The sequence below is a fragment of the Geotrypetes seraphini genome, chromosome 6 (genome assembly GCF_902459505.1).
Source record: "Geotrypetes seraphini chromosome 6, aGeoSer1.1, whole genome shotgun sequence".
Classification (NCBI taxonomy): Eukaryota; Metazoa; Chordata; class Amphibia; order Gymnophiona; family Dermophiidae; genus Geotrypetes; species Geotrypetes seraphini.
In genome coordinates this window covers 136,292,210-136,313,857 of record NC_047089.1, presented here as the reverse complement: position 1 = coordinate 136,313,857, position 21,648 = coordinate 136,292,210, and the positions used below count along the sequence as shown (strand labels likewise).

The 21,648-nt window shown below is 43.8% G+C and overlaps 1 protein-coding gene across 12 annotated transcripts in view; it reads right to left on the bottom strand.

Moving 5' to 3' along the window:
* ABCC4 (ATP binding cassette subfamily C member 4) overlaps positions 1 to 21,648 on the bottom strand; it is a 627,262-nt gene that overhangs the window by 57,267 nt on the left and 548,347 nt on the right. The window contains exon 29 of one of the 12 annotated variants that reach the window (XM_033950384.1): positions 12,162 to 12,292. The exons of the other annotated variants lie outside the window; for them this stretch is intronic. Coding sequence (XP_033806275.1) covers positions 12,250 to 12,292 — 43 coding nt within the window. The 3' untranslated portion in view covers positions 12,162 to 12,249. Of the gene's footprint in view, positions 1 to 12,161; positions 12,293 to 21,648 lie in introns of those variants that run through there. 12 annotated transcript variants of the gene reach the window in all.

Here is a 21,648-nt window from a genome sequence, read left to right as displayed (position 1 = left end):
AGTGCTTTCTCTCCGCATTTCTGCTTGGATTTGGGGGCGCATGCGGTAGGGGCGTTTTGTGCTTCGGTTGTTGCGGAGGTGGTGTTTGCTTCCCACCCAGATTGAGGATTGCTTTGCTACATCCCATTGGTCTCTGGATTCATCTGCTGCTGTTGCTAGGGAAGGAAAAATGATGTTCTTACCTGTTAATTTTCTTTCCCTTAGACGCAGCAGATGAATCCAGAGCCCCACCCTTTCTGGATATTGTCTCTCGGTTTTTTCTTTTGCAACTTTCGCAGTTTGTTATTATGGCGGGTTGTTTTCTGTATTATTGCATTTTGAGATTTGTTATGGGAAAGAAGTTTTTTACATGCTATGCCTATTGATGGTTACGGATGCTTGGGCAAGGAGCTATACTAGATAAACAGGAGGAGTGACAGCCAATAGGACCACCTGTTAATCAGTTTCTCTATCTCCGCCTGCTGGTAGATGTGAGCTATCCCATTGGTCTCTGGATTCATCTGCTGCGTTTAAGGGAAAGAAAATTAACAGGTAAGAACATAATTTTTCCTTATATAGACTTCAAGGTATAAAAGGATCCACCCATTTCTTGAGGTGTACTAATAGACTTAGTGAAAATGAGCATCCTCATTTGTTTGTTATACCTATTTCAGCACCTCTCATGCTCTAATCTTAGAGCCATGTTTAAATAGGTAGCTTTCCAGCTTTATTTGACATTTTAAAAACCCCAAAATAGGATTTAGCATATTATGGAGGAGCAAATGGGAAGGAGGTAAGGGCTTGCCTAATTGCATGCTTTATTACTCATTGGTGTGGTGTGGTGTGAGTCTTCTAGAAGTAGGGAGATTCTGGATTTTCTACAAGGGGAACTGTTCCAGCAGTTGGTAACGGAATCCACATGGGATGAGGCCATACTGGACTTACAAATGGGGAAAATGTTTCTGTGGGTGATCATCTGGCATCCAGTGATCACTGCATGGTTGGTTTAATATTAAGACACGTGTAGAGAGGGCTCATTCAGAAGTAAAGATTCTAGACTTAAAAAAAACTAACTTTGTTCAGATGGGGGACATCTGAAAGAACTAGGAAAGCAGTAGGCAAAACTGAAAAGAGCTATTGTAAGGGCAACAAACCATTTTGTAAAGAAAGTAAATAAAGGTAAGAGGAAAAGAAGGCTGCTTTGGTTCTCAAAAGTAGTAACTGAAAAGGTAAGGAAAAACAGGATAGCTTTCACAAACAAAAGATTGCAGAAAGAGCAAGACAGACAAAAGTATCTGTAAAAGTTAAGAGAAGCTGGTTTAAGTAATCAGGAAAGCAAAGATGCAAACCAATTTGTTTGACTTCTTTGAAAGTGTGAATAAACATGTGAATAAAGGTGAGCCAGTTGATGTAGTATGTCTAGATTTCCAGAAAGCTTTTGATAAAGTTCCTCATGAGAGGCTCCTGAGAAAATTAAACAGCCATTGCAAAGGAGGCAATGTTCAATTGTGGATTATTGGTAATTGGTTATCGGACAGAAAACAAAGGGTAGGCTTAAATGGCCATTTTTCTCAATTGAGGAGGGTAAATAGTAGTGTGCCAGAGGAATCTATACTGGGACCAATGCTATTTAACTTATTTATAAATTATATGGAAATTGGAACAAGGGAGGTGATTAAATTTGCAGATGACACTAAATTGTTCAAAGTTGTTAAAATGCATGTGGACTGTGAAAAACTGCAAGAAGACATTAGGATATTGGAAGACTGGGCGTCCAAATGGCAGATGAAATTTAATGTGGACAAATGCAAAGTGATGTACATTGAGAAGAATAATCCAAATCATAGTTACCAGATGCTAGAGTCCACCTTGGGGGTCAGCGCTCAAGAAAAAGATCTGGGTGTCATCGTGGACAATGTTTGTTGGAGGCCAACAAAGCAAACAAGATGCTAGGAATTATTAGAAAAAGAATGATAAACAAGACTAAGAATATTATAATGCCTCTGTATCGCTCAATGGTGTGACCTCACCTTTTGTATTGCATTCAGTTCTGGTCTCCTTATCTCAAAAAAGATATAGCAGCACTAGAAAATGTTCAAAGAAGAGCGACTAAGATGATAAAGGGGAAGGAACTCTTCTCGTATGAGGAAAGGCTGAAGAGGTTAAGCTTGGAAAAAAGATGACTGAAGGGAGATTATGATTGAAGTCTATAAAATCCTGAGTGGTATAAAATGGGTACAAGTGGATCAATTTTTTACTGCATCAAGATTTGCAAAGATTAAGGGACACTTGATGAAATTACAGAGTAATACATTTAAAACCAATAGGAGGAAATAGTATTTCACTCCAAGAATAGTTAAGCTCTGGAACGTGTTGCCAGAGGATGTGGTAAGAGCAGTTAATGAGGCTGGTTTAAAAGAAAAGTTTGGACTGGTTTCTGGAGGAAAAGTCCATAGTCTGCTATTTAGAGCCACCAGAACCTTCTATATCAGTGGTTCCCAAACCTGTCGTGGGGGACCCCCAGCCAGTCAGGTTTTCAAGATATCCCTAATGAATATGCATGAGAGAGATTTGGAAGTGACAGGTATGCAAATCTCTCTCATGCATATTCATTAGTGATATCTTGAAAACCTGACTGGCTGGGGGTCCCCCAGGACAGGTTTGGGAACCACTGCTCTATATCATTGATTTATATAGCAAAAAAAAAAAAAAGCAGCTTGCTATTCCACAAATTAAGTCCTTCTTTACAATATCTTTTAGTTGATATGAAATATCTGTACTCCAGTTTCCTACTGTGGTTTTCCCCATGTCCCACATTAAAAACTCTAAACTAATTTTTTTTTCTGGTTTTCTGCACTGTTTGCAGCCTCTCCTTTTTTTTTTTTTTTTTTTTTTACCAAATTTCATCATATTTTATACTACTTTTCTCTGAAAATCTGGAACCCAAAGTAGATTATAGAATCTAACATAATACAAAGTCAAAAAAGTAAGAAAAATACCCCTCCCCCCAAATCTCAGTAGTTTGTGAAACAGACTACATGGCAAACTACAGAAATTCATGTCAATAAATACAGTCCCTGCCCTACTTAGAGCACCTGCTGTAGACTCAGGTGACACTCCACACTTGGCTTTGTTTTAAGCCAGTTACCATGGTATGGGCAGCTGCAGATTGAGAAAAACTTCCAGAATGTAAATCCTTTTTGCATCATTTATTCTTGATTCAACATAAGCAGATATTGACTTTGACAGTGGGAAGTACTGAAGACAATTGTTAAGCTGCTTAGGCCAAGTCACACTGTCAGCTCTTGAATGTGTATTTTAATTATAAACCTGAAAAATAATGCACAATTTTATAATTTATGAAACAATTCTTTTCAGTTTAGAAACTTGTCTTCTTGTACCACTGAGAAAGAATTCAGTCATGTGAAAGTTAACTACACTATGGGCTACTTTTACTAAGGTGCGCTAGCGTTTTTACTGCACGCAGGATATTATCGCACGCTACGCGGCTAGAACTAACGCCAGCTCAATGCTGGTGTTAGCGTCTAGCGCGCGGCAATGTAGCGCGCGCTATTCCACGTGTTAATGCCCTAACGCAGCTTTGTAAAAGGAGCCCTATAATTCCCAACCCAGCCTGCAGCAGGCTTGCATCTGTGTCTTTTATAGCACCCATTAATCATATAGGAGAGAGACAGGTCGTCAGAATCATCATTGCTTTGTCCTGCTGACTATTTTTCATATTGTTTAACACAGAAGAAAGTAAGAGCGTCAAAACCTACACAGTTTTGTGAAGAGCAGACCAATTTTAACTGTGGATCAAAATTTTAGGGGCGACTGAGGACTACAGGTGTGGGAGAGCACTCCGCCCAAGCACATCGCTCCGACCACAGGAAACCCACTGCTATTTCTTTGTTTCACTACCATCTTGCTAACCAGGGCAACTGAGGACTACAGGCGTGGGAGAGCACTCCGCCCAAGTACATCGCCCCAACCACAGGAAATCTATTGCTGTTTCTTCATTTCACTACCATCTTGCGGACCAGGACGGCTGAGGACTTCAGGTGTGGGAGAGCACTCCGCCCAAACACTCCTCTCCGATCACTTCAAAAAGCTCAGCGAGAAAACTACTTACAAAAACAAAATAAAACAAAAAACAACTCCCAAGATGAATCAACTACTAAAGAAAAGAATGCTAACTATCATAATCTTACTCCTGCTCCTAACCAACAGGAAGACAAATGCAAACTACATCTACTCAATACCAGTCATCACAACTACAAACAGAAACCACCACCCAGTCTGGTCTGTCATAGGGAACACAAACACTAATCGCCAGACCTACATACAACACACCATCACTCCAACATGGAAATGAAGATCTTCTCACCTCCCCAACTCCAAATCTTACACCTACCCAAGAAAACTCTTATACCCTTTAACAACAACTGGTCCACAAACAGAATTCACCACTCTCACTTGTGCCTACCTCAACATAAGAGCCGTGGGCCCAAAAACAGAACACATAAAAGACTGGATAAAAAACGAGAACATAGACTGCCTATTCCTCACAGAAACCTGGCTAACATCAGACGAAGACCCCAGGATTACTGAAATCTGCCCAAAAGACTACAAAACAGCAGCGGTCTGCAGAGAAAACAAAAGAGGAGGAGATCTAGCCATTATAATCAGAAAATCACTTAACATCAACACACAAGACAAAATATCCACTTCTTACATGGACCTTCTAGCATGCCAGCTCTCATGCTCCACTCTAAAAGAATCCATGACATGCATACTATGCTATATAACACCAGGAAACTGGAACACTGCAAAATCAGAATTCGAAGATTTCATATACTGAAATTCACTATTGACCCCATACAACCTTATCCTAGGAGATCTAAACCTACATCTTGAAGATCACTCTTCCAAACAAGTAGAAAACCTACTATCCTTTCTCGAAGCCTTAACATACAAGATCCTAGACCCACAAGCCACCCATGAAAAAGGTCACCAAATCGACATCAAATGGAAAGTGGTCTCGTTCACTATGGTCAGACCACTACACATACTCCTTCAATATCAACTGGGCCAAAAACAAATCCAATCCAAAATCCCAAAAACTAACCTACAACTCACGTAAACATATCGACCCCCTCCAAATTCTGGTCAAAAACAGATGAATTAATCCAAGAATCTAACCCCAAAGACTTAATTTCACAATGGAGCAGTTTAAGTTAAGCCACCTTAAATGAGCTAGCCCCAATGCAAACAAAAACCAGAATCAACAGATGATCTGACAAATGGTTTGACAACGAACTACTCCTACTCAAAAGACAATGCAAACGACTCGAAAGGAAATGGAGGAAAACCAACCAAGAACCCACAAAAATCGCATGGAAAATACTCATCCTACAATACAAGCTACAATTAAAAGACAAAAGAAAGACATACTACACCAACCTAATAGGCAGAGAAACCCAAGACACTAAAAAACTATTCCAAATACTGAAAGAACTCACAGACACCAAACCTTACCTGGCCACTGATAACACCCCTCCCCCCTCAGCCACCACACTAGCAGAACACTTCAAAAATAAAATCACAAATGCCAGGACCAACCTCGCTGGAAACCCAACTCTCCTAGACGAGATCACTATAATCCCCTCAGACAAAGAATCTACAGCAGCAGATAGAACCTGGTCCCTCTTCCCCACTATACAATGGTCAGACTTAAACAAACTACAAAAAATACAGTCATGCAGCCTGTGACCTAAAGCATTGCCCTCCATATCTACTAAAAAACGCCAGTATCAAATTCCGCTCTCTCCTCCTACAATGGATGCAAACACTGCTCAAAGACGGCCTTTTCCCACAAGACCTCAGCAAAATCATTGTCACCCCTATCCTAAAAGACCCTAAAAGAGTAATGGATCAACCTTCTAACTACAGACCCATAGCATCAATACCTCTTTATGTCAAAATCATGGAAGGCCTAGTAGCCAAATTCCTCACTGACTATCTAGAAGACCACAACATACTCCACCATACACAATCTGGCTTCAGAACCAATTATAGCACTGAAACACTATTAGGATCCCTCCTGGACACAGCTAGACAACATCTCAGTACAGGAAAAAAAATATTTCTCATACAACTAGATCTATCCACAGCGTTTGATCTGGTTGACCATAACATTCTTCTACAAATTCTGGATGCAATTGGTATCACTGATAAAGTGCACATATGGTTCCAAGGATTCTTAAAGACCAGATCCTACAGAGTAAAATCAAGCAACGAAAAGTCAGAACCCTAGTCCAACCCCTGTTGTGTACCTCAGGGATCCCCTTTATTCCCCACACTCTTCAACCTCTACATCGCGTCCCTTGGCACCTGTCTAGATAAATCAAACATAATCTCCTACAGCTATGCAGACAACATCACCATTCTTCTCCCTTTTGATCAACTAAAACCCTCCATGACAGACACTATACATAAAACATTAGAAATAATAACATCTTGGATGAAAGACCACAAACTGAAACTAAACTCAGAAAAAACAAAATTCATTCTCCTAGAAAACGATAAGACACCATCCATTACAAACCTAGTAATCGATTCAACCACATTCCCCATGCAAACCACTCTAAAACTACTGGGAGTGACGATTGACAGGTGCTGTACCATGCAACCACAAATCAACAAAATAATACAGAAATCCTTTGCAATCATGAGAAACCTAAGACAAGTACGAAAATTCTTTGACAAAACTCAATTCCAGATCCTAGTTCAAGCCTTAATGCTGGGTCTACTAGACCAGTGGTTCCCAACCCTGTCCTGGAGGAACACCAGGCCAATCGGGTTTTCAGGCTAGCCCTAATGAATATGCATGAGAGAGATTTGCATAGGATTGAAGTGATAGGCATGCAAATTTGCTTCATGCATATTCATTAGGGCTAGCCTGAAAACCCGATTGGCCTGGTGTTCCTCCAGGACAGGGTTGGGAACCACTGTACTAGACTATTGTAACATTCTCTATCTATCCTGTCCCGCGACCATGATTAAACAACTGCAAACAATCCAGAACACAACTCTGAGGCTCATCTACTCTCTGAGAAAACATGACCACATCACCGAGGCGTATCTCCACTCACACTGGCTACCAATTCAAGCAAGAATACAATTCAAGTTCTACTGTCTTCTATTTAAAACCATGGACGGAAACAGCCCAATATACCTAAACAACCTTCTAATCCGAACCACCTCAACCAGACAAAGGAGAACCCATGCTCCATTCACATACCCCCCAATCAGAGAAGTCAAATGGAAAAAACTGTATAATGGCCTCCTGGCCACACAAGCAGCGAGATTAGACCGCCAACTCTCTACTTTGCTGATAACGACCCCTGACTACAGAACATTTAGAAAAGAAATAAAAACCATACTATTTAAAAAATCCCTGATACCCAACAATCGAAACCAACCTAACACCTCCCCACTCTCTACATAGAAACATAGAAGATGATGGCAGATAAGGGCCATAGCCCATCAGGTCTGCCCACTCTATTGACCCACCCCCAAGTCTACTATCCTAGGGATCCCACTCCTGGTGACAGGTTCCCTTGGCTTAACCCTCTAAGGCAGGGGTGCCCACACTTTATGGGTTTGCGAGCTACTTTTTTAATGACTAAGTCAAAATGATCTACCAACAATAAAATTTTTTAAAAAACACAAAGCACACTGAAAGGCAGAGAAAATGTTAATTATTCATATTCTGGGTTTTTTCAAAGAGGTCACGGCAGATGACTCTATGCAATGTCACCTCAGTAACAAAATACAAAAATAGACAAATATACCCCCTCCCTTTTTACTAAACCACGATAGAAGGTTTTAGCACAGGGAGTTACGCTGAATGCCTCGCACTGCTCTCAGTGCTCATAGGCTCCCTGTGCTAAAAAACATTATTACGGTTTAGTAAAAGGGAGCCTAGTGCAAAATATAGACAGCAGATATAAATTCTCAAAACAGACACATTTTGATCACTAAATTGAAAATAAAATAATTTTTCCTACCTTTGTTGTTTGGTGATTTCATGAGTCTCTGGTTGCACTTTCTTCTTCTGACTGTGCATCCAATCTTTCTTCCTTTCAGCCTCCTGTATGTTTCCTCTCCTCCAGACCTCATTCTCTCCCCCAACATTTTCTTTCTGTCTCCCTGTTCCCCCTTCTTTCTGTCTCCCTGTCTGCCCCCTTTCTTTCTTTCTCCGTGCCCTCCCCCAAGCCACTCAGTTTGCTGCCACCGCCATTGGGGAACAGCCCCCAAGCCACCGCTGTCCCAAGCTTTCCCTGCAGAAGCGTCGCACTGACCAGTATTCCGCTCCCTGACGTCAATTCTGACGTAGGAGAGGAAGTTCCTGGCCAACCAGGCATTTATCCCCATTCCATCCAGCCTGAGCCCCATCTCTCCTTGAGCCAGCATTTCCCTTCTTTGTAAGAATTACTATTCCACCTATTTTCCAGCATCACCCTTCTTTTTGTCCATCTCACCTATATCTCTATCTCACCACTTTTTCAGAATCTTCATTTGTCTCTGTCCTTGTCTTTACCCCATGTTCACTATTTGCCCTTTCAATGTCTTTATCTCTCCCCCCCCCAACACTTTTTCTGCATTACTTCTATGTCTCTATTTCACCTCCTCTTCATTTCCCCTCTGTATCTCTATCCTTATTCAGTAGGTCCTGCTTACCCTTTGTGTCACTATCTCCATTTTCAGCTTTCCCCCATTTTCCTTTGTTAATGCACCCTGTAGCCAGAATCTTTCCACCCTCCCTCCACTCCGGCCCAGCCCAGTATGAAATATTTCCTTTTCTTTTCCTCCCCTCTCTCTTTCTCTCTCTCTTCTGTTCCCTCACCCACGAGTCCTGCATCTGTCCCTCTCCCTTCTACCTGCACCTGACAACACCCCCTGCTCTGCGGCTCTCTTCAGCAACTCGTCAGCAGCGGTGATCAAGACAGGCTGCCGACATCAAGGCCTTCCCTCTATGAGTCCCGCCTTTGTGGAAAAAGGAAGATGAAACAAGCGGGACTCGCAGAGGGTAGGCCCCGATGTCAGAAACTTGTGTCGATCGCTGCTGCTGAGTTGCCGAAGAGAGCCGCGGAGCAGGGCATGTGGCCGGAAGCAGGTAGAAGGGAGAGGGCCAGATAGAAAGGCTGCTGGAAGAGATAGAAGTTCCGGAGTATGACACCGACCCGGGCCAGGATGATTTCTTTTTCAGGCTGCTGCTGCCACCGCCACTCCCCCCCCCCCCCGGAAATGACAAAAAACAGCCTACAGTGGATGCCCGGCGTTGGCGTCTTTGACATGGGGGAGAGGAAGACTGATAGGCTCGGTAGATCGGGACGGCAACACGAGTCTATCACAGAGCCCGGGATGGGCTCTGCGATCGACTCACGTTGCCTTCCTGAGCCACCGGTCGATCGCGATCGACGTATTGGGCACCCCTGCTCTAAGGGATCCCACATGGGCATCCCATTTGCTCTTAAATTCTTGCACGCTGTTTGCCTTGATCACCTGCACCAGGAGCTCGTTCCAATGATCAACCACTCTCTCGGTGAAGAAATATTTCCTGGTGTCGCCATGAAATTTCCCGCCTCTGAGTTTGAGCGGATGCCCTCTTGTGGCTGAGGGTCCTTTGAGAAAGAGAATCTCTTCTTCCATCTCGATACGGCCGGTAATATACTTAAACATCTTGATCATGTCTCCTCTCTCTGTACGTTCCTTGAGTGAGTACAGCCGCAAATTTTTCAGCCTTTCCTCGTACGATAGATCCTTGAGCCCCGAGACCATTCTGGTGGCTATCCGTTGCACCGACTCTACTCTCAGCACATCTTTTCGGTAGTGTGGCCTCCAGAATTGCACACAGTATTCCAAATGAGGTCTCACCATGGTTCTGTATAATGGCATTATGACTTCAGGCTTCCCGCTGACGAAACTCCTGCGGATGCAACCTAACAACTGTCTTGCCTTAGATGAAGCCTTCTCCACATGATCAGCAGTTTTTATGTCTGCGCTGATGATCACTCCCAAGTCTCGTTCTGTTGAAGTTCTAGCTAAGGTCTCACCATTCAAGGTGTAAGTTCTGCACGGATTTCTGCTGCTGAGGTGCATGATCTTGCATTTCTTAGCGTTGAAGCCCAGCTGCCAGGTCAAGGACCAAAGCTCCAACAAATGTAGGTCCTGTGTCATACTATCGGGTGAATTGCCGTCTCTCACTATATTGCATAGTTTGGCGTCATCAGTGAATAACGTTATCTTACCTTGAAGCCCCTGAGTTAGGTCCCCTATGAATATGTTGAAAAGGAGCGGGTCCAAGACTAAGCCCTGCGGTATTCCACTGGTCACCTCCGATGTTTTAGAGAGGGTACCGTTAACTACCACCCTTTGAAGTCTGCCACTCAGCCAGTCATTGACCCATGTAGTTAGTGTTTCTCCCAGCCCCATTGATTTCATCTTGCTCAACAGCCTGCGATGCGGGACACTATCGAAAGCTTTGCTGAAGTCTAGGTATACGACGTCCATGGATTCTCCCAAGTCTAGCTGTTTTGTTACCCAGTCAAAGAAGCTGATGAGATTGGATTGGCAGGACCTACCCTTGGTGAATCCGTGTTGACTGGGATCCCGTAGATTCTCCTCATCCAAGATTGCGTCTAATTTACGTTTGATTAGTGTTTCCATGAGTTTGCATACTATTGATGTGAGACTCACCGGTCTGTAGTTTGCAGCCTCTGCCCTGCAACCCTTTTTGTGTAGTGGAACGACGTTAGCTGTTTTCCAGTCTATGGGGACTCTCCCCGAACTTAACGCCACAAGAACTACTTCATCCCTATGAACCAAGTTGACTACTCCCTAACTATTCTATAATTCCTCTGGAAATGGCCAGATAGATCCCTTTTGTAATCCGCCTTGAACCGCAAGGTAACGGCGGAAGAGAAATCACTAATGTAATGTAATAACCGCTACACCATCCGTTTCACTTGTCATACTACCGGTATATCAAGATTGCTATCTGATTTGAAAAGTTATTTCTCCTGCTATGTTTGTTCTTCCAGGGGAGTGGCACCTGAAGGGGATGATGACGCTGCAGAGACCACTGAGAAAGAAGGAACTCCTGTAAAGGGCGCATATGCATTCTGGCCTAGGGGACCACCTCCATGAAGGCTGCCATAGACTCCATCACATGCAGACAAGGCCAGGCTGTGGGAGCTGGATAATCCAGGAGGTATCTGATCTGCCGTTGAAGTTTGTGATCGCGTGTCTCGGGAAGAAATACACGACCCTGCCGGGTGTTGAAGACTCCAAGGACCCTGCTGGGTGTTGAAGACTCCAAGGACTGGGACGGCATCAACTGGCACTTCTGAAAGTTGACAAGCTAACCTTAGGCCTGTAGCAGAAGCACTATTGTCTCCAGTGCACATTTGCACTCCTGTCGGAACGGATCTTGGATCAACCAATCATTCAAGAAGGAGGAACTAGGACACCCTGCCGGCTGAGAAAAGCCTCCATAACTACCAACACTTTGGAGAAAATGCAAAGCACAGTTACAAGGTCAAAGGACAGAGCTGCAAACTGGAAAAGCTGATGTAGAACAGGGAAATGCAGAAAATCTGGGACACCCAGAAAACATCGGAATAAGGAGACAGCAAGAATGACTGTGCTCATGGCTTCCCTTTGGAAATAAGGAATGGTCAGGAAGCAAATGACAATGAGAGCCAGAACGGGCCTCCAATCTACCGACTGTATTTCAGCATGAGAAAGAATAAGAGTATCTTCCTAAACCTGAGCCATATTCTGGAACAGGACTATTGTACAGCCGTGGAAGAAACGCTGCAAAGAAGTGTGGACAGTTGACTTCTCTTCTGGATGACCTGCAGTTGAGTCCAGAAACAATTCCAAAGGTGGGCAAAATAAATTATTCTTGTGCCCCTCCAAAAAGATGTATAGGAGCATTAGTAGCCCAGGATCTGGATGTTGGAGGACAGCTGGAAGTGGAAGTGTTGTCACAGGGACTGTATCCCTGAAAACCTTTCCGGGAAGAAGAGCCTGAGGAACTGTGATGAAAATGGCAGGAAGGATGAAAATTACTACTGACCTCTCCCAAAGTCCGGCAAGACTTGTTCACAGGGAGAGACGTAGGGCGACGATCAGCAACACTGGCCAGGAGGTCAGCCAGACCTGTCCCAAAAAGAAGCCAACTCCTGAAAGGAAGTCTTTTCATAATGGCCTTGAAGGCAGCATCCCCAGCCTAAGGACAGTTCTAAAAAGACCAGCACATAGACAACACATAAGCAGTAAAAACATGAATGGGATCAGAAAAGGTGTCCGCCCCATAATCCACACCATCCAGCACTAGCTGGGGAAAGACATCCACTTCCACAAAGGAAACCCTGTGCAATCATGCGTGACAAGCACAACCCTTGAAGCCTGAAGAAGGCACTTCAAAGAGGTTTCTTTTCTTTTATTTTTAAAGAAAATATCTACTATGTGATCCTGGAAGTCCTTTAAACACTACTCCTTTAATACCAGAGAGGTCCGTGCGTCAGGTATCCTGTGCCATAGCGGAATCCATCTTAGGGTGCTTAAAACTGCAGAAAAGCAGATACAGCAAGGTATTTTTCCTATCTTTAGAGGGCTTACAGTTTATACCTGAGGCAAATGCAGGTTTAAGGATGTGACCAAAATCATAAGGAACAGCAGGGGAATTTGAACCAAGCTGCCCTGGTTATCAGACCAATGTTCTAACTCAGGGGTAGGGAACTCCGGTCCTCGAGAGCCGTATTCCAGTTGGGTTTTCAGGATTTCCCCAATGAATATGCATGAGATCTATTTGCATGCACTGCTTTCAATGCATATTCATTGGAGAAATCCTGAAAACACAACTGGAATATGGCTCTCAAGGACCAGAGTTCCCTACCCCTACTCTAACCACTTGGCTAGTCCTCCATTCCATAGATATGTACTGTATATGCCATTACTCTAAATATTTATACAGTTAACATGCATATAACTAGGTCCATATAATTTATTTTGTGGGGATATCAACATTCATCTTGAACGAGTAGACCAACCAGAAATTACAGAATTCTGGTCTCTTACATCTTCATTAGGTTACTTTAAACCCTCACCAGTTAAAACTCATCAAAGAGGTCATCAATTTGATCTAATTACATTCTCTTCTAGAGAACTAATTAATTCCTAAATTTGTTGGAAACAAGAACACTGGGCTGACTCTTCAAGGCCTGACCATAGACTTTGCCATTTTGAAATTGACTGGCAACTAAAGACAACTAAGCTGGGAAATAAAAACAAGAAAACAAGAAATAAAAAATGTCATGCCAGCAGAGGTAGGATAAACCCTTTGGAATTGTGGTCTCATTATGAGATAATTTCAAAACAAAATGAAGAGACCGAACAATTTATGGACACTTGGATTAATAATAGTACTCATATTTTAAATGAGATGGCCCCCATTAAAATTCGTAGAAAGAGACTTAAAAATTTAGAGGGATGGTTTGATACAGAGTTACTAATGGTAAAGAGGGTTTTAAGAAAATTGGAAAGACAATGGCTAAAATCAGGTACCCAAGAGCATAGAGATGCCTGGAGACTAAAATTGAAAAATTACAAAAATTTGACAAAGGAGAAACGAAAAAATTTCTATGGCCAAAAAATTGGTAACGTATCAATTAATAGTAGCAGTCTTTCTAAATTAGTAAATGATCTATATGACACAGAGATATTCACTGATACTGCTGTCAGGGCAGGATTAATTTGTCGAGGGCCCCTAGGCACACAAGTATACTGGGCCCCCTGCCTCACCTCACCCCACCATGCGCCCGCCCAGGCGGAAACAGGAAGCTGTGTCAAGAGGGAAGCTTTGGGCAAGCAGCATCGCTTGCACAATTACAGTTCCCGTTGCCTTTCTTACCCGCGTTGATGTGGGGGGCCATGTTGCCAATCGGGGGGGGGGGAGGGCATGTTGCCGATCGATGCTGGAGAGGCCCATCATCGTTTGGAAAAAACAATGTTGATGTCCTCCTTCATCGGGCCCTAGGCACGTGCCTACATGGCCTATTGGTTAATCCTGCCCTGACTGCTGTAAAATCCACCCTATCTGCGAACAGTCTGGCTGATTTTTTCAATTCCAAAATTCAAAAATTAAGGTCTTTTTTAACTGTCCCTATCAAGCCTCACTGGTGTTACCCTATTTTGCAGGACTCTGAAGCTCTCAGAGCAGACTTGAGTTGGAATAATTTCACAGCTATTGACTGGCAAACATTTAGTAAATTGTATAAGTATGCTAAATCTTACTGCAGATTGGACACCTGTCCTTCAAAGGTTATGAAAACTGCTCCGATTAATTTTAAGGCTAAATTGTTGACTTGGGTTAATTTTTCATTATCCTTAGGAAAATTTCCGGGGGAACAAGGTCAAATCATGATTACACCAATTAAAAAAAATGCTAAAGAACCATCTAATATTCCTTCTAATTTCAGACCTATTGCTAGTATCCCTTTGACCACCAAATTATTGGAGGGGGTGGCAAATGTTGAGCTAATTACATACTTGGAAAAATATAATATTCTACACGATAACCAATCAGGCTTCCGGTCTGGTTACAGCACCGAAACAGTTATAGCTTCACTGCAAGACGAGCAAAACATTCTCACAAAACTTGTCTCGCAAACTGAGTGTTGACTCGATTTGTGAGCACCCCCCCCCCCCCACTTGAGAACCGGTATCGCTCCCCCCCCACTCGCAAAGGCCCCCCTGCTTGAACCGGCACCCCCTACCATGCGAACCAACATCCCCCCCGTGTGAACAACTTGAAACTTACCCCCCGTCTGGCACCGGCACGCAGGCCACAAGACGTGCCGGTGCCGCTTGAAGAACTTCCTGCCTCTGCTGGGCCTTGAGCATGCATCTGCGCATGCTCAAGGCCTTCTAATTCTCCATTTTGCCAAGATCTCCGAAAATCTCGGCAAGAGGGAGAATTAGAAGGCCTTGAGCATGCGCAGATGCATGCTCAAGGCCCAGCAGAGGCAGGAAGTTCTTCAAGCGGCACCGGCACATCTTGTGGCCTGCGTGCCGGTGCCAGACGGGGGGTAAGTTTCAAGTTGTTTGGGCGGGGGTGCCGGTTCGCACAGGGGGGGGAACAGCGCCGCTGGCCTCGGGGGGGTGGGGGGGGGAGAATGTATCAAGCAAGTTTCCATTATTTCCTATGGGGAAACTCACTTTGATATACGAGTATTTTGGTTTACGAGCATGCTTCTGGAACAAATTATGTTCATAAACCAAGGTTCCACTGTACTTTGATGATGCCTCTTTTCGTCTGTTAGTCCAATCTTCCATTCTGAGTATACTTGCTTACTGTAACATCATATATTTGGGTGCTTTCAAGAAAATTCTCAGAAAATTGAGGGTGGTTCAGAATACGGCTGTCCGCCTTATTTTTGGTTTGAAGAAATGGGAGCATGTTACCCCCTTTTATCAAAAGCTCCACTGGCTGCCATTGGAATCCAGAGTTCTATTTAAGTTCTCATGCATCTGCTATAAAACAGAATTTGGCATGCTTCCAGGTTATCTTATCCCTCATTTTACTCTGAATTACACTAACAAGAGCTCTTGAAGAATACACTTGTTTGCATATCCCTCAATAAAATCCTGTCACTGTAAAAGGTTCCTTGAGAGAACCTTTTCTTTTCAGGCGGCCAAACTGAATTCATGGCTTGCCAAAACTGTGTTAGAAGCCTACTCTTATCTTGATTTTAGAAAACAGATAAAAACTCAATTATTCGATAGGCAGGGCTCTTAATGTATCTTAATATTAACTTAACACCTTTTTATTCATTTTAAAATTGTCTGTATTTTTCCTATATCGTATGTATTTAACTTGCTCAATTTTATATGACTTGTATTATATGTACTATGTTTAACTGTTGTGAACCGCCTATAATTTTCTGGAATGGCGGTATATAAAAATAAATTATTATTATTTATTATTATTATAAATGTGGACATCTGGTTGTAGAATTGCCCTTTTAATGTGAGGTACAAAATGAAGCAACATAGGGAATATTAGCAACAGAGGAAATGCAGAAAAATGGCAATAGAGAAAGTGTGTAGGGCGATTTATCAACCTAGTATTTAGATCTCTGAAAAACCGTTCCCCATGGGATCCAGATGATAGCAGCATCCTACTTATAGCCTCCACCCATATAATCTTATATTTCATTATTGGAATCAACAGTACCATACAATTGAGCGAAAATACTATTGAGTTTAACAGCAGCCCTCCCTATTGTTTTTTCCCTAATTGTTCTCTTTTATTTTGCCTAATTTAGTTCTTGCCTTTTACCTTTTGTTATTTGTTTTTGTTTTTAATAGTTTTTAAAAGTTTTTATAGCTACAGTTTGGGGATGTATTGTCACCTCAAATTTGTATTTTACTTAAAGTTTGTTTTCTGTTTTTACAAATTTGTACACCGCCTAGAAGGCTGATTGGACGGTATAAGAAATCCTATATAATAAAAGACTAAGCGTACATGCGCACTTACGATTTCATGTTCCCTGCCGCTGTGGTGTATGATCTGTGGCCGCCAATCCGGCGGCAGGGAACATTCTGGCCACTCCCCTCCTCCCGCCCTCACTCACCATGGAAGCCAGGCAAGCTTTCTCCCTGCCCGCGTCCTCAGCAGGGAACACACCTCCCGCCCTAACTCGCCACAGCCGCCGCTGCTGCTGCCGATCCTCCTGTAAAGAGCAGCTTGCGATGGTGGCCGGCTTTAGCGAACCTCGCAGGCCGCTCTCCACCCTCGGTAGCACGTTCCCTCTGACGCACGGGATCGCGTCAGAGGGAATGTGCTACCGAGTTGGAGAGCGGCCTGCGAGGTTCGCTAAAGCCGGCCACCATCGCAGGCTGCTCTTTACAGGAGGATCAGCCACCACGGGGATCGTGAGAGGAGCCGCTGGTACTTTGAAACTTGAAAAAAACCCTTCAGCCGCAGCAGGCCAGCCTGCGGGAAGGAAAGGGGGAGGGGCCAAACGGAGCAGGCCAGATCGCGTTAAGAGAAGGGAGAGGACAAACGGAGCAGGACAGCTCACGGTAAGAGAAGGGAATGGGGGTGTGTGTGGGAAAATGCTGCTACTGCTTCAGCAGGGACCTGGAGGGGAAGGGAAATACCGCTGCTACTTCTGCAAAGGAAAGTGGGGGGGAGAGAAGGGAATGGGGGTGGGGGAAAATGCTGCTACTACTTCACAGGGACCTGGAGGGGAAGGGAAATACCGCTGCTGCTTCTGCAAAGGAAAGTGGGGGGGGGGGGGAGAGACAGAAAGAAATACAGACAGACAAAGGAGGCCAGGGAGAGAGACAGACAGAAAGAAAGACAGACAGACAAAGGGTGGCAGGGAGAGAGAGAGAAAAATAGCAGGAGGGAGAGAGACAGAAAGAAAGGAAGAAAGAGACAGGAGCAGGGAGAGAGACATAAATAAAGAAAGACAGACAGGCATATATTCTAGCACCCGTTAATGTAACGGGCTTAAACACTAGTTTTAAATAAACTTGAAAACTTGAAATTCCTGGTGCCCATGTGGGAGGTTAGCTAGATTCATTTCACAGATCTAGTTTCTATTCATTGGGTCTGCAAAGGATGAAGGATGCTGTATAGGCAGTACTCACAGTTACAAAACAGAGATAAAATCATAAAGTAATAAAATGGTGATACTCAAAGGTGGGATTCAGGAGGCATGTGTAATGGGTTCTAAAGGAAGTTGCTGTCTGTGGCATTCTACCAAGAATTACATACAGCAGGGGTAGGGAACTCCGGTCCTCGAGAGCCTTATTCCAGTCAGGTTTTCAGGATTTCCTCAATGAATATGCATTGAAAGCAGTGCATGCAAATAGATCTCATGCATATTCATTGGAGAAATCCTGAAAACCCAACTGGAATATGGCTCTCGAGGACCGGAGTTCCCTACCCCTGACTTACAGGGTCAATATTCAAAAAGGTTTAATTGGGCAGGAGAAGCTCCTGCTTGGTTAAACTCCATTAAGCTGGCCATTCCAGTATATTCTGAGGCACCTTCTCGGATAATGCCATTGAATATCCCTTTTGACATTCAAACAGCTAATGGAGTGGAAGCACCATTTAACTGGTTAGTGGCAATATTCAGTTTGCTAACTGGTTAAATGAGCAGATTAATTCAAAACAGTTGAAAAACTGTCCTAATTTATTCACCATGCTAACTGTGCATCAGTCTGAATATCAGCTGGTATGCAGTTAGCTTCTGGGTTGCCGCATTAACTGGATATTCGATGCTGGAGGTTGGGCATACCCCTGGCATTGAATAAATGGGGTAAACTCAGCCTGCAGCTGTGAATGGCTTGCAAGCCACTTACAGCAACGAGCTAAATATCCAGCATTATATTTTTAGTTATTTTGCAACTAAAGATCTCTGTTCTATTCTGACCTCATTCATTCCTTTTAGAAAATTAAATATTCACTGCCTGTATCCACTCCATAGGTGCATTTGTAGTCGTACTTTACATGGATCAAGAGATTCCATGGGGTTCTGCTAGGTGGTGGTAGGAATTAGGCAATACAAGTCACTGTAGAAATGACACTTATGTTACGTTACTTGGTTTACCAAATGAAATCAATTTTTCACACATTCAGTAGCTCACTCTAAAAGATGCCAATTGCCTCTGGGCATATTTTGTTCTTACCATGCAACCACTGAGCAAGTTAAAAAAATGATCTTGAACAGTGGACTGAACAGATGGAAGATGCAGACCAATTACACAGTCTGTCTAATGGTTTCCTTTTTATCCTTTTTAAACAGTGATTTGTAACAAGACAGACACTAAGCTCTGTGGTTTTCATCAGATCAATCAAACCTGATTGTTGAAGGAATTGTCTGCCAACTAAGAGATTAAAGCAAGTACAAAAACTTTACATAGCATCTCCCATAAACTCCTTGAGGTGGTTGTTAAATAAAGAGATTGTATTAATCTTATACTATAGCTACTGACTATAAGGACAATTCTATAAATTAGGTGCTAACATTTATGCAGGTATCAATACAGTACGCAAACATAGGAGGGTATAGCACAATATTCTACTTCTGTGGTTCTTATCTTGCATAGTATTTATTTGCAAGTAGGTTGTACACATGAATAGAACATGAGCAGGATACAGGTAGGGCTCCTATTTACATGCATAAATTATGCAATACTAGAAGTTATGCCTTGGGGAAATCCACTGCTTATTCTTAGGATAAGCAGCATAAAATCTGTTTTATTACTTGGGATCTAGCTAGGTAATTGGGACCTGAGTTGGCCACTGTTGGAAATAGGATACTGGGCTTGAAGGACCTTCGGTCTGTTCTTATTAACGTCACAGACACCAGTTCTATGCAGGAGACGCACTTCATGTCCCACTTTAAAGTCTGATTGGTCGTGTTACATCCTGAGGCAGCAGATTTGTGAAAGGCTGGCCACCGTCGGTGTACTGATCAGGTGAAGATAAGTTGATTTAAGTTCATCTATCTTTTTGAGTTTTCACAGCACAGCGCTTTTTTCAACTAAAAGGAAGCATTTTTGCCGATGAGGTGACCGCTCAACCACTTCTAATACCCACCTTTGTGGAGGTGGGAGGGCCCTTTTCTGAGGCTTTTCCTTCTATTTAACTTGTTGTGGAGCCTGTGTTATTCTTTCATTATATAATTTGACCTTTGCATCACTTATGTGAAAGTGTTATAATATATTAAAAGCAGGTGCCTACATCTTAGATGCACCGATACTGGGTAACACTAGAATTCTATGATGGACCCTAGATAATCTAGGTTCTATTCTAGAATAGGCTCCTACCAATACAGTCGCTAGATGCTTAAATGGTTGTACCCGGTTAAATAAATTACCCCTACATGCTGTGTTCCATAGCATATTTAACTATTTGGTCAAATACGAATAATTGCAATTATTATTTGGCTGAATACGAATAATGGACACTGAGCTTTAACGTAACAAATAGTCACCATTGAGCAAGCCTGGCAAAATGCCCAGGGTTGCTCAGTGGTAGGAGACGCCTCAGTCCGTCACCTCTTCTCCCACCCCCTCCCCCAGCTACTTACCTGCCCACCGGGTCCTCCACCAGCATTAAAGGCTGCCTCTCGGGGGGTCACGTGATGTCCAGCTGCTGAGCAGACGTCGGTGGGGTAAGCTCCCAATCCCGTTCCCACCATCAGCTATTTTTTGACCCCCTGAGAGCCGCGATTTCGCCACTGCATTTCAGCGATTACATCGCTGCTGCTTTTCAGCAGTGTTTTTCCGAATTCGGGGCTTTATGACCAGTAAGCTGCCCCGCCGGGAGAGGGATCGCAGCCGTGCGGGAGACTCCAAGATGGCCGACCGCGAGTCTCCCCCGCCGCTCCTGGCGCCGACCGCGTGGGTGTCCGAAATTGTGGCGGAGGTGAAGCTTTTGCTGGAGGGATCCCTGACCACGAAACTACAGCCTATCGTGGACAAATTGGACTCTGTGGACACCCATCTGGAAACGCTGCAGGGAGAGTTTTCCTCCTACCAGCAACGTCTCACCACATTGGAAGATCGAGTGCAGCAACGTGAAGGGGACCATCAACAAATGCGTTCTCAGCTTGTCGCCATGGAAGCTAAACTTGAGGACCTTGAGAACCGGTCTCGTTGGGGGAACCTGCGACTGGTTGGCCTGCCTGAATCTGTGAAGGATGGTGAGCTCCATTCCTTTCTGGAAACATGGCTGCAGCGTTCTTTAACCTTATTAACAGCGCATGGTCCCCTGAGAATTGAACGCGCTCATCGTCTGGGCCTGCTGGGAGAACTGGCTCGAGAGCTCGCACTGTCATACTTAAGTTATTGAACTCAGCCCATAAACAAGAGATTTTGCGAGCCATTCGTACTTCGGGCCCCCTGTCGTATGACAATTCCAGGGTGTTATGTTTCCAAGACTATTCCCCAGCATTATAAGCCAAACGGAAGGAGTTCACTCCCATTTGTTCCCAGCTGTTTCAGAGGAAAGTTCCTTTTGCCTTGCTGTATCCTGCACGCTTGCGGATCCGACATGCTGGTCAGACTCGCTTCTTTACTGTGGCGGCTGAAGCGCTTCGATTTTTGCAATCCTTACAGGCCCCAGACCCGGCTCCTTGATTGCCTACTGGTGCCTTTCAGTTGGAGTTGCACAGGCCCATATGTACTGCCTTCGCTTGATGTGTCCTGGAAGCCTCTGTACCAGGCGGCCTGCTCACGTGGTGGCCTGCTCTGTGCAATACTTATCTTGATGGCTTGAGGGCCTTGATGTGGAGCCGGGAGCGATGGATAGCTCTGTACTTCTTTGGGACCATTTTCTTTTCTCTTCCTTCCCGGACTGTGTGGATGACTGGGGGGGGGGAATGCCTGTTTCTGTTGGGTGGGATGGTGTGTTCTTTATAGAAGGGGGGATTCTTCCATTCCTGAGTTGCTATATGATTGCGGGAATGGCGTGCATGGGTTTGATAAGGGAGGGAGTGGTTGAGTGTTGGGTGGAGGGGTTGGTGGTACTTTTGGAGGCTCCTTTGAGCTATTGAGTGTTGTTTTATATTA